The 12,666-nt window shown below is 35.3% G+C and overlaps 1 protein-coding gene across 1 annotated transcript in view; it reads left to right on the forward strand.

Annotated features, from left to right (window-relative positions):
* The window catches only part of ASPH (aspartate beta-hydroxylase), a 99,828-nt gene that overhangs the window by 27,336 nt on the left and 59,826 nt on the right, over window positions 1-12,666 (forward strand). Inside the window, exons 5-14 of the mRNA XM_009710179.1 lie at window positions 671-745; window positions 1,244-1,405; window positions 2,597-2,656; window positions 4,312-4,368; window positions 4,883-4,927; window positions 5,684-5,719; window positions 9,414-9,452; window positions 10,862-10,906; window positions 11,073-11,114; window positions 12,614-12,664. Coding sequence (XP_009708481.1) covers window positions 671-745; window positions 1,244-1,405; window positions 2,597-2,656; window positions 4,312-4,368; window positions 4,883-4,927; window positions 5,684-5,719; window positions 9,414-9,452; window positions 10,862-10,906; window positions 11,073-11,114; window positions 12,614-12,664 — 612 coding nt within the window. The remainder of the gene's footprint in view (window positions 1-670; window positions 746-1,243; window positions 1,406-2,596; window positions 2,657-4,311; window positions 4,369-4,882; window positions 4,928-5,683; window positions 5,720-9,413; window positions 9,453-10,861; window positions 10,907-11,072; window positions 11,115-12,613; window positions 12,665-12,666) is intronic.

The raw sequence follows: 12,666 nt of genomic DNA on the forward strand, positions 1-12,666 counted from the left end.
CATTTTGGATCTTTATTTGAAAAAATGTGGCTGTGATTTGGTTTTGTGCTGTTGGGTTTCTCAGTGTTATTTGTAGGACATTTATATGAAGGCAACACTTCATACAAATGTCCTGAGCTGGTGTCTTAGATGACAGTCACTTGTCCCTGAAATCAGTTTGTGATGTATTCTGCTATGAATTGCCGGGAGAAAACCTTGGTATTATAATGTTAGTATCTATTTTCCCTGTTTATAAAGCCAACAAAACCTTATTTCTACAAGTGATGTTTTGTTGTCAAATATGACATACAAGTGCTTCTGCCCAAATTGTAGGAAAGTAATGGATGAAAGTGTTAGTAAAAGAAGAGAACTCTTGGTTTGGATATTTATCTGAAGTTATTAATGTTAATGCCACTGAGAAAAAATGTATGTGTGGAAAATGCAGTGTAGATAAATTCTTCCAATTCATCTTCAGAATAATTCTGATGTGATTGCTGCAATACTTCCCATATTGGAGAGTAAGCAAAACGAAATAGTTTTTGTAACCGCACGAGTTGTAGAGGTTCACCAAGTCAATCTTTATGGAATGGAATAAGGACTTTATGGAGGCTACTAAAAGTTACAAGGCTTGAGCTAATGTTTAGACTTTGCCTTTTGCACTTACCTTCACTGCAATTTACAATCATTTTAGAGCACAAGAATGGTGACGTAGACTTGGAAGAGGAAATTCAGTCTGTTCTTCATGAAGCTCTCCATTCCCAGCCTGGTAATGCATTAACACTTAGAAATCACTGAAGAATTTATAAATCCTGCCATAGTCTAGACAAATCTCAGAGTCTGGTTTTAGTATGCACTTAAAATACTTTTGCCTGTGCAAAACACTGTAATCAGCTAATTTGTCATTTTCAAGAAAGTTCGGAAAGTCCAGTCACCTAATCCTAAAACTGTGGCCTCTTACTCAGAGGTGTTTGGCAGCAGTAGCTCGAATCAGTCAGTTTACAAAAACTTCCTCAAAATACTGCATAGAGTGCTCGAACGGATAAACAATGATGGCTTTTACTGTGGGCAAAAGTGGCAGTGGCAAGTCAGTGTGGGTACTTCGGGTTTGTACTGCTGGAAGGTGCAGACAAGTCATCTTTCTCCCTTCCCGTCCCCTTCAGGGACTAGTTGAAAAACACGAAGAGTGTGCTGAAGACTGAATATTTGCTGGTAATAGAATTTACCAAAGAGTATGTATTCCCTAACGATCTGTATCATTGATTAGGAGAGAGACATGAAGATGTAGATGAAAGTATAAATGACCAGTGGCAAGTGAAAGAAGAAATACATGGAGAAACTTTGGAAGCTCCGACAACAGATGACTTGCTCAGAGAATTAGAGAATGAAATGCCAGAAGCATATGAAACACCAGACTCAGTTCAGAAAGGTATTTGAATGACTAAATATATTTAAAATTAAATTTTACCAAAAAATAAGAATAAGCAAATGGAGGTATGTCTCATTAAAAACTTGGCTCATAATTTTTATTTGCAACAGAGACTTAGCAAATGTCAACCACAGCAAGTATTATTTAGCAAATAAATATTTTCTAAATCAACATGCGATATTTTAATGCCATGTGTTTTGGCATCCAGATAACTATATATTATGGTTTAATTACTGCTATATTGGCTTTCAACCAAACAAATTAATCTATGCTTTGGGTATGCGTATCTCCCCCCAGTAGAGGGACTTCTATAATATCTATATGGAGGCTGCTTCTGGACTTTCTACTTTATTAAGCTAAATTTTAAGAGTTTAGTAGCACAGCCTTTTGTAGACAGACTTATCCTCACTCTGCTTTCGTTCTGATGTGGCTCTCTAAGAGAATGTTATGCATGAACAATATTGCAAGTCCTGCTGAGAACATAACATCATGTAAAGAAGATGCTCATATCCTTCTGTCTTGGGGCATTGACAGGATGATAAAAATTGTTTGTAATCAAAATATTAAAGCATAATCATATTATCTAAATCCAACTTAGCATTCAGAAACATTTTTCCCTTTTTATCTGCATTACTGAAAATTTTACAGACGTCTCAATACCTCTTTTTGAAAAACTTATATAATGGATGTCATCTAAAAGTTTTATTTGCTGGAAGTACACTGAGATTCTTTCTTTACAACTAAAGTAATTAATTATTTTCAGTCTGGGTCTATTATACCTCCTGGTTTCTGTATCTCTTTTATTCATCCACATAGTGTGACTTAAAGTAGAGGAATAGAGGAGAAATTCAATTCCAGTTACTCTAAATCTTTAAAATTACTATTAAGAAGGCAAAGTGAATATGTTCTACTTTCTTTATACATACATTTCTGTGGAGAGTCATCTTTTTTTTGAGCAAATGTGTATAGATTTTATGTGTGTATACACATTCTCAATATTATGTGTAAGAATAAAGTTACTAATTTTATTTTTTTAATCTATATACATATCTTGTTGGCATAAGCAGAAATTCTAAGCAAATTTCTTCTAAGATGTTTGACTACTCTTACATAATATCCTCTTATAGAGTTTGCAGTATCGTGTATTGATTTAAAAAATTTAAAACATGTAAATAAATGTTTGTTTCTCAGATGCTGATCTTTTGGCAGATGATCTTGGAGCAATGGAGCCTGAACCCTATGAAGCTCCAGGTATAATTTTGTTTTTCCAGACCTGATAATATTGGTTTTCTACCTAAATGTAGCAAATTATATGAGAAAGCAAAATAGAGAAGGTTAGACTGGGTTAGGAATATGTAATTTTGAATTTTTTTTTGCTCCAGACAACTGTTCTTGATTGTCTTGCATATTTTTACTTTGACTGAGATGACTGTATCATATTTGCTATTGCAAATAGTTCTTAAAAAGGACAGATGATAGGTATGGAAACCTTTTGCTTTCATTGATGCAAAAACTTCATTTTTACTTTTCTGTGTGTTTCTAGCTGTTGTGTATGATTGGAATTTGAACAGGCAAGAGGTCTGTGCTCATACAGTCCAAGAAAGTGAGAATGACATTTATTGCTTATATTACTGTCGTCTTACAGACTACAATGCTAAGGTCCTTCTGGCCAGTATTCTTGGTGTTAATCAGAAACTTGTGTTCTCAAATGGAACCTGTCACCATTCAGAGGCATCCAGTTTGGAAGCTTTTCTTCAGGACCGTCTGTTTCTTTATGGCCAGTTATACTATCAGAGAGTGAGTCAGCACCAAGGACTTCATTCTGAACTATCCTTGCACTGTTTTTCTGCACGCCCTAATTCATCTTTAAAGCTTTTTGAAATTTTGCCCGGACTAATCCAATTAGGTTACAGTCATCTTCATATTGTGCTTGATAGTACATACAAGGGCATTAGCTCATCTTTCCCATTATGAAGGAACATTAGGTGGATATTACATTTTCCCTGCAATCTGATAAGTATTTTCTTCCAGATGCTCATCTATAGTACAGGCAGCCTCTTCCATTTACATTAGGCATCAATTTCTGTTTTGACTAGGCTTCTTATCTTTGGTCCACTGTTAGTTCTGGACTTTACAGTCCTGTTTGATGCCAAATATGACAGAAAAATAATTTTATTTGTTTGATACAGCTAAAACTACTTATTCCTGTCGTTGTGGAGATTACTGCTTTCCAGTTTACCGATTTAGAATCCAAGCTGTGATGCTTTTGAAGTAAAAGGATGGATAGTTTACCTTCAGTACTATGTGTTTTCAGATGTATTGTACTGAGTATATTCATAACATCGCAAAGAATTGTAGTCACAGAGAAAAATAATCCACATATTTAACTAGGCAATGAAAAAAAAATAAACTGCTCTAAATCTGTGATGCCAGAAGCAAATGTATGTATTTCTCAAGGTCTGATTTCTGGCTCTTGCCTTGTCTTCTGTAGATCGTCACCGGTGGTCCTCCTGCACATTAGTAAAGAAGCTACTTTAGAACTTTGAGGATAGGGGAAGATTACATTTTTTAATTCATATTAGAACAACTATTAAAAAGGTACTGATGGAGACTAATGGCTCTTGTGGATCTAGTTTTCATACAAAGAGTCTAACAGGACTAAAAGAGAGAGTGGCACAACACCTTCCATTAGATTGCCATGTGCCAAGTTGCAGTTGTCTGTTTGTAAGGTTTTAATTTGTCTGTTCAATTAAGGAGCTACATTTAGCTATTGATGGACATATTATGGCTGCAAGTTAAAACAATTGACTATTGAAATTTCAGAATTAAATTTTAAACAAATTAAAATTTCAGAAAAATCTTTCATATTTTTATTTTCAAAAATATTTCTCATATTTAATTTACAGTTTCATATGAATATGATATGGATGTGGAAAAGACAGTAAGTGATCCAGAAGCTCCAGGTTTGTAAATTTGTATTACTTCAGATTATAATATAATCACTTACACTTTTTTAAACATGTTTCAATGTAATGTGTCATATTGACTGTTTCATCACTGTTTTATTTGCAAACAGTTTTTCAAATAGTTTCAAGTAAGCCTGATTTTTGCAGCTTGCCTTTACATTTGTGAGCACAAAACTCCATGAATCCAATCCACAAATACTTACATAAATACCTTGTTCTGTTGGGAGTCTTCCAGTCTAATCAATGGATTCTCAAAGACCTACTTGTATTCCTAATTTTAAGCCTAAATACAAATATGCATGAACTTCTTATATTGTGTGACTTATGGTGTAGCTCTTGGATGTGTTTTACAATCCAGCTGTCACTTTCAAATAAAACATTGTATTAACTCAGTATGTTTAGTTCTGTTATTCTTGAGCTAAGTATGTGACTTTTTTAACTTCTCTTGTGCCATTCAGCTGTTGCATGAAAATTCGATTAGAATATAAAATATTAAATATTTTTATTTAAGGTGACTCTGAGCTATTGCCAGAAGATGCTATGGAACATTACACAGGTACAGTCCAAAGTCTTATTTCTTTTTATTGAAGTTTCATTGAATTTTGGCCCCAAACCAAAACAAACCCACACAAACCAAAACATGGGAGCTCATAGACAGCATCAGTTGTTTAGTAGAGTTATTACATCTATATTTTCCTTTACGTTCTGAAAAAATACAAAGACCTACATGAATACTGCTTTTCTGAAATGTCAACCAAATGGGCAGAATAATATTTTGAGGGTTAAATTTCCAGGAGAATGGATGTTTGTATTTTAAATTGCATAGAAATGTTTCTGTGGATAAAAAAATAATTTGAATTTGCCAAAGAGTTTGAAATTAGGGTCATAAGTGTCAGGAAAAAAGTAGTATCTTAAAAAAATTCTTTTTTAAAAAGCAAACAAGCCGTAACAAGTGGATTCCAAAATTCCATTGTAGAAGTTTGGTGTATATAGAAATGATTTATGAGTGTTTCCATTCTGAATTGTAGGTAATTTGTAAATGAGTTCACAAACTGTATAAGAAAAGCCTGCTGATAGTGCTTTGTCTTTTTTAAGTCTATCTTGTGATGCCAGAAAATGATTCAGTTCTTCTCACAGGATCGTTTAGAAATCTTCACCTTTGTTGAACTCTTATTAACTTTAATACAGTATAAAATAGTATAGTTTTGAATATATTTGTTGTTTTGAATAAACTTGACACTGTATTATTTGTGTGCATTTATTGTCTTAAAATTCCATTAATTTTCATATTAATTTTTTTTTATTTAAACAGAGGATAGAGTGCATGGCGATTATAATGAAGAGCATGGTATGATAACTACTAGATTTAGTGAAATGAGAGTGTCAAAGTCTTTCATTAGTATGAAAGTGAAATTACTTTGTCTTAAAATTTTCTGTGCTGTCACATTACTTTGCAAGTTTTCAGTTAAGGTTTTGGGTTTTTTTTACGTTCAAACCCTCTATGTAAGCAATCAGTTGATCTTAACACTGGAACAAGTGTAGAGTATGCATATAGGTTATATTCCCATATTGTTCCTCTTTTCATACTTTATACATATGTGCAATAAGAATGTTGAAGACTTTGCATACCCTTTTTCTTATGAAACCCTAGCCAAGTCAGCTGTGTTTCATTGCATCTGTATAGCTCAGTGTTACCTTTTATCCTGTCCATCACTACCAGTTCTTTGGAGATTACTCTGTTTTAGTTTGATTTGGTTAATGATTTGCTAATGATTGCTAAGACCAAATCAAAAAGTAAATGAGAAGATGACTAGTGGTCACAGACTTGAAACAGAGGTATGAGGTTGTGATTCGTGCTGTGAGATGCTTCTAGGGACTACTGTACTTCAGAAAAGTTAAGCATATCTTCAAAGCACTCTTTATTTTCCATGTTTATGTAACCTGAGCAGAGGACAGCAGTTCTTAACTTCAAAATATTTGAGATAGAAAACCTTGAGGTTCATTCTTTGTCATCAGGAGGGAAATTCTGACATCCACCTTTGGGATTAGAGCTCAAAATCCCATTGAAGGACTTTCAGTGGCCCAAAAGCATATTTAGCCCTTAGTCCATGTCTTAGTCTGCAGAAAAGAATTATTTGCCTCAGCTGTAATGCCATTGACAAAATGTGTTGGCATCAATAGGATAGAAAAGCAAGAGAGACCTAGCGTTTTCCCTGGGCTTGTTGTTTACTCTCCTTTCCAGGAGATACTTATTTTACAATCAGTTCCTAATCAAGAATCATTTTTTTTGCTTCTCACATCTAGATATGAAGGAGAAGTGCAACTTCTTTACTTTTAATGGATCTTCACACGTAGTGTTGACATGAACAGAGAATGCTTCCACAGTCCTTGTCCTTAGGAAGAGTCATCTATACTTGCTTTTGGAGTAAGATGATCATGGAGGTTCCCAAACTAATTTGCATCAGTTTTTCATAGAATCAAGTCCAAAAACATTTCATATGCTGCAGTCTCTTCTGGCACCCTGGCACAATAACAGTGAATTTTGTGACTAGTTCATGTGTTTCAGCAAGCAGTGGTTTCATGTGCGATTGCTGCTGTGTGCTGCAATGAGTGTTTTAAAGAGTATCAGATAAATCTGGTTTAGGTTTTTTTCTACTCTTTCTTTATTACTCCAAATCCTCTGATTAGGCTGATGAAGAGAATAGGAAGTTCCATTCTTTTTCTCAAAGGGAGATTCCAAGGTAGGAGGTGATTGTCAAAAATTACTATCCTTGCCTAGTAAATTGCCAGGCTTTTTTACACAGCAAATTATGCCTGCAGTTCAACAGAATCCATGACACACTGCTTTTCTCTTCATGAAAGTTCACCTTTTCATGATAGAATTTTGCCTTGCTTCCAAGTTCTCCCTTCAAGGCATTCTGGTTGTGAGAGAAAACACAATGGTTCCTTTGTACTTTTTAGAGGAATTTCATTTGAGAGCTCCAGCCTGGAGCAGTGTAGAAGAAAAAGACCGGTCAGATGAGGCATTGAGTGTTCTTGGCATTTGCAAGATTTGGTTGATTTTTTTTTTCTGTTTTGCCTTCTTTTTTTAAAAAAAATTATCCCACCCCACCCCCCCCCACATGAAGTTAAAGTTATTTGGAATTTCACTGTTTGTTCCAACGGCAGGCACCCTCGTTTCCAGGCACTCATTGTAGTCTCGGAAATAACCAGGGAAAATTACCAGAAATTGCTATCAGGATCCCGAGAAAAGATGAGATTCACTGCTGAGGAAATCAGTCTAATCACACTCAGTCCTATAAGCTCAACTGATGATGTCAGTCCTTTAAGATTTGAGCTAACCAACTAACCATGATGTCTCTAAAGATGTGCTGAAGGATGTGAGGCCATTGTTCTGTGACACACCATCTTTTTTTTATGCCGAGTTCAGTCTATCCAGTTTCAGGGCACAGGAGTTGTAGTTGTTCGTGAATGTGTGCTAGACACCATTTTCGCAGTTACAGTACCTAGTTTTCATCCCTGTGGGTCTCCTGGCCCATCTTTCTTGAACCTTTCAACATGCTTTTCATTGGATCAAAAATGGTAACATATTTGCTCTTTTTCTGGAGAAGAGAGTTTTTAACACCTGTTTTCTAAAGTCAAAGAAGGGATGGAGGCCATCATGGAGATCTGAAATTCTTTCAAAGTAAAGCTTTTGTTTTTGACATTAGCTCCAAAACCGCAGTTCACATCCGTAAGAAGATTCACTTTAAAGCTTCAGATGCAAATGTCTGAGAAATCAACAGAAGTATAAGCTTCTCTGTTTTAGAATCAATGCATCTTCTCCATCTCTACCACATGTGTTTCCCCTCTTCTGGCAAACTGTCTGATGTAATATTTTCTTCAATCCTGGTGCTTCCTAGAATTCTCGGAAAGCTGAGAGGCAATGCCAAGATGATTGTTGGCCAGAGCAGTTCAATTTCATAGAATCATGGAATGGTTTGGTTAGAAGGGACCTTAAAGATCAGCTAGTTCCAATTCTCCTGCCATTGCAGTTCCTGTGATCACTTCTGCCTTGCATGGTGTTGGGAGAAACTGAAGGCCTGTGGTAGGCTGCACCCACTTTGTGTGTCTGGCGTGTTGAAAAGAACCATTTCTTCCTACCTTCTGCAATTATTGCTAATGCTAAAAATTCTTTAGTTGAAATGAGTGTCTATGCCCACGGTGAAATGTGTAAATGAATTGATCATGTAATTTGGAATACAGTAACTCAGTTATTATACACAACTTTCACTAGTTTTATGAAGAGTTACACAGTTTTGTAGCAATGAAACTAGAGAAAGAAGACAAGTTTGAGATTTTAATTAGAAATGAAGAGTTCAGGATGTTTTTTTTAAGAATATGCTGTAAGAACTTTTTTTAAGGGATGGAGGGGGAGCTAAGTGACTATTAGTGCCTTTTAAGATAAAACAATAGTAGAAAGATTTTTTTTTTAAAAAAATCTTATGTAAATACCCTTTTTCAGATGAAGGTCGGTACCTGTTAAGATAATGAAATTATCCAAAACACTGACTAACATTGAACCTTAGTTCTAAAATTCTCAATAAATGTATATTGAAAATTCAGACAATTAATGGATAGCATTTTGTCTACTTTCAGACATGACCTAAAGTAAAATAATGAATATTTTTAGCCTATTTCTTCTTCAGAGTTACAAAAATTAGACTGGCATTTTACTCAAAGATTAGGAGCGTAGGTGAATTATAGCAGTTGTACAGAATGATAGCTTTATTGTTGTCATTGTTTTCAGTATTTCATCTGTGTAGATAGAAATGTTTGAAGTTTCAGCATTATGTTCACATTTGATATTTGTTTTCTGTGTAGAATTTCTACTACAAGCTCCAGTAAGGGTTCATATATCTATTCAGGCCCCAAAAGTAGAGAAAGTCTTTGAGAGCTTTACATTTATCAGTAAAGATATGAAGTGGATGCTTAACAACCAAATTTTTAGGATACTTTGTGCATATCAACCACCCAGGAATTTTATTTTTCTTTCCTTTCAGAACCAAAACATGAAAAGCAGACTCAGAATCAAGATACAGGTATATACATATATTAAAATGTGTGTGTGTATATATATATCTCTGTGTGTATGTATATGTGTGTGGGGTGCGTGTGTACACTCCCACACACATCCCATCGTGTATATATATTTGTATATATGGAGCATATTAGAAAATCTTTGTTTCAAATGTAATTAAAGTAGAAATACCTCTAAAATACATGTTAGTTGAATATAAATGATTTTCAAACTCAGAGATTTATTTTAGTCAAGTTAGCATAAAGATCATTAACTTAATCTTGCTATTTGTATATATTGAAATATGTAATCTGTGTGATCTTCAATCACGAAATATTGCCAGTTATCGTAAAGGTGTATTACAGTCTGTGTAGTTATAAAGTTACATTTCTAACTATGAACTGGGACACCTTTGTTTAATATACTATCTTTGAGGATTCATCTTTAAGGTCTCAAGTGACACAAAGTGGGGTGTGTGAGGCTTTTGGTGGACATTAGAACACAGTAGTTCAGTACAGACACTCAGCCTGCTGCCTGCCATGAGGCTTGCTCATAACCTTGTAACCAGTACTTATGGTCATTCAGAATTTATGGGCTGTCAACACTAGCTCTGCTTTGATGCATACTTTTTGCCAGTGCTTTTGTCTAATTAGCAGAAGCAATTAAAAATTATTTATCTGCAGTGCTCTCTCTCTGGGTCCTGTATACTTTGTTGTCTTGAAATACCAGCTCTTTGGAGAGTCATCTCAGGCATCTAATTGAAAAAGACACAATTGTTTAGTTTAGAATGAAGTCGAGAAATTCTCTAGGGTAAATAAATTGTAAGTATCTGTTTAGTCACCTTTGTGATCATAAGCTTAAGAGGACAGTCAAATGAGTTAAAAGATGCCATATTCAAAGAAAATAAAAAGACGGAATCCATAATTGGCAAGTTGAAGAACTTTGCTCATCCTTCAGGAAGGAAAGCAGGACTCACTGAGGAATTGCATGTTTATCAAAATAAAAGGCATTTAAAATAAAACCTTATAATTGGGGGTTTTGTGTTTGGTTTTTAGAATGTCTAGTAGATGGAGTTGATGCTGCAAAAGATGAAAGTGGGATACTGATTATGCTTAGAAAGATTAAGTAGTGTTTTTTAAATTCCAGTTTTTAAAGTTACTGTGTCTTAATCCAAACAAGATTTGTTTAGAAGGTATAATTTTGAAATATTTACCTAATGAATACAGCAGTTCTTCAGTGAAACAGGGAAGAAAATTTAAGAAGTAATTTCTTTTTTTCCCCTCAAATTCATCGAAGTTCCTGTTTGTTTATAGCAGTTTACTGTTTGTAGTTAGACGTGTGTGTGCTAGCTGTTTTCTTTTGTGTTGTATGTTAAGTTCCATCAATTGAGGGCTTGACTTCATTATTGCTCTGAATTGAATGTTTTCTTAGCTGTTGAGAACCCTCCAGAGGAGGCGCATGAAGCCACAGAGCCAGGTATATATTTTGTAATTGTGATCTTAAAGTATTTTAATGAAATATATGCATTTTGAGATCTGATGTTAAAAAAACCAACCAAACAAACAAAAAAAAACAAAACCCAAAAAAGACCCCAGAACAAAACTCATTATATACTTTTATCTTTCTATACTTTCTCTTATAGATGAAATTATTGAAGATTTTGATACTGATAAAGAGCTGTCAGGTATGAGTTTTTGTAGCTTGTGAAAGAAAACATTTTTTTTCTTCCATTTTTATTTGTTAATATAATTTAAAAAAACCAAACAAATGAAAAACAAAACAGAGAAATATATTATGTAGAATCATGGAATGGTTTGGATTAGAAGGGACATTTAAAGATCATCTGGTCCAACTCCCCTGCCATGGACAGGAACATCTTTCACTAGATCAGCTTGCTCAAAGTCTCATCCAGGCTGGCCTTGAGCACTTCCAGGGATGGGGCATCCACAACTTCTCTGGGCAACCTCTTCCAGTATCTCACCACCCTCATGGTAAAAAATTTCTTCCTTATGTCCAATCTAAGTCTACCCTCTTTCACTTTAAAACCATTGCCCCTTGTCCTGTTGCTATAGGCCTCGATAAAAAAATCTCTCTCCATCTTTCTTATAAGCCCCTTTTAAGTACTGAGAGGCCGCAATAAGGTCTCCCCAGAGCCTTTTCTTCTCCAGGATGAACAACCCCAATTCTCTCAGCATGTCCTCATAGGAGAGGTGCTCCAGCCCTCTGATCATCTTCCTGGCCTCCTCTGGACTCACTCCAACAGGTCCATGTCCTTCTGGTGCTGAGGACCCCAGAGCTGAAGGCAGTACTGCAGGGGGGGGTCTCACCAGAGTGGAGCAGAGGGGCAGAACCGCCCCCCTCAACTTGCTGGCCATGCTGCTTTTGATGCAGCCCAGGGTACGATTGGCTTTCTGGGCTGCCAGCGCACATTGCTTGGTCATGTCCAGCTTGTCATCCACCAGGATTCTCAAGTTCTTCTTCACAGGGTTGCTCTCAATCCATTCATCCTCCAGCCTGTACTGATGTTGGGGATTGCCCTGACCCCATTGCAGGACCTTGCACGTGGCCTTGTCAGACTTCATGACATTCTTACCAAGTACTTAGAGCTTCAGTCTGAGGAATGGAGTATGTTAATTTCCCACATTACTACTCAGAAAGATTAACCTGTAAATTTTTGTTTGTTGTGCTGGTGCCAGGGAATTTTAAATGAGTACTAGGTCAAATATAATTTGAAGATTTGCTCTAAGAAGTTAAAGATATCATTAACAAGACTTTTTCAAACATGACATTAATTCAGTCAGCTAGAGCAAAGTAATCTAAGAAGTTTAGTCTGAGCACAATATGTAGGATTTGTAACTATATTTGTTTAGGTTTTCCATTTGAAAAATGTGTTCTAATATAATTAAATGGGGAAGCAAACATTATTGTTTCACACAAACAACAATTATAATCAAAAATCACTTTTGGGGAAAGGAAGGGAAGTCAATAACAAATAGGAGCTAAACTTTTGAGCATGAAATACATTCACTGCCTTTTGTCTAATCTTAAGTTAACCTAGTTGGTTGTTTTGCTGTTTAAGTCTTCCTTTTTGTTTGATACTAATTTGATGGGACTGATGGGGAATAAAAGCAAAATTATGAACATACTGTGTGTAACTTTCAACACTTATTTTCTTTGTAACAGTAGAAAGTAAGCATACAGAAGATGTTGTGGCCACTGAACCAGAGGAATCAGGT

This window comes from Cariama cristata, unplaced genomic scaffold (genome assembly GCF_000690535.1).
Source record: "Cariama cristata isolate BGI_N322 unplaced genomic scaffold, ASM69053v1 scaffold2371, whole genome shotgun sequence".
In the NCBI taxonomy this organism is placed as follows: domain Eukaryota; kingdom Metazoa; phylum Chordata; class Aves; order Cariamiformes; family Cariamidae; genus Cariama; species Cariama cristata.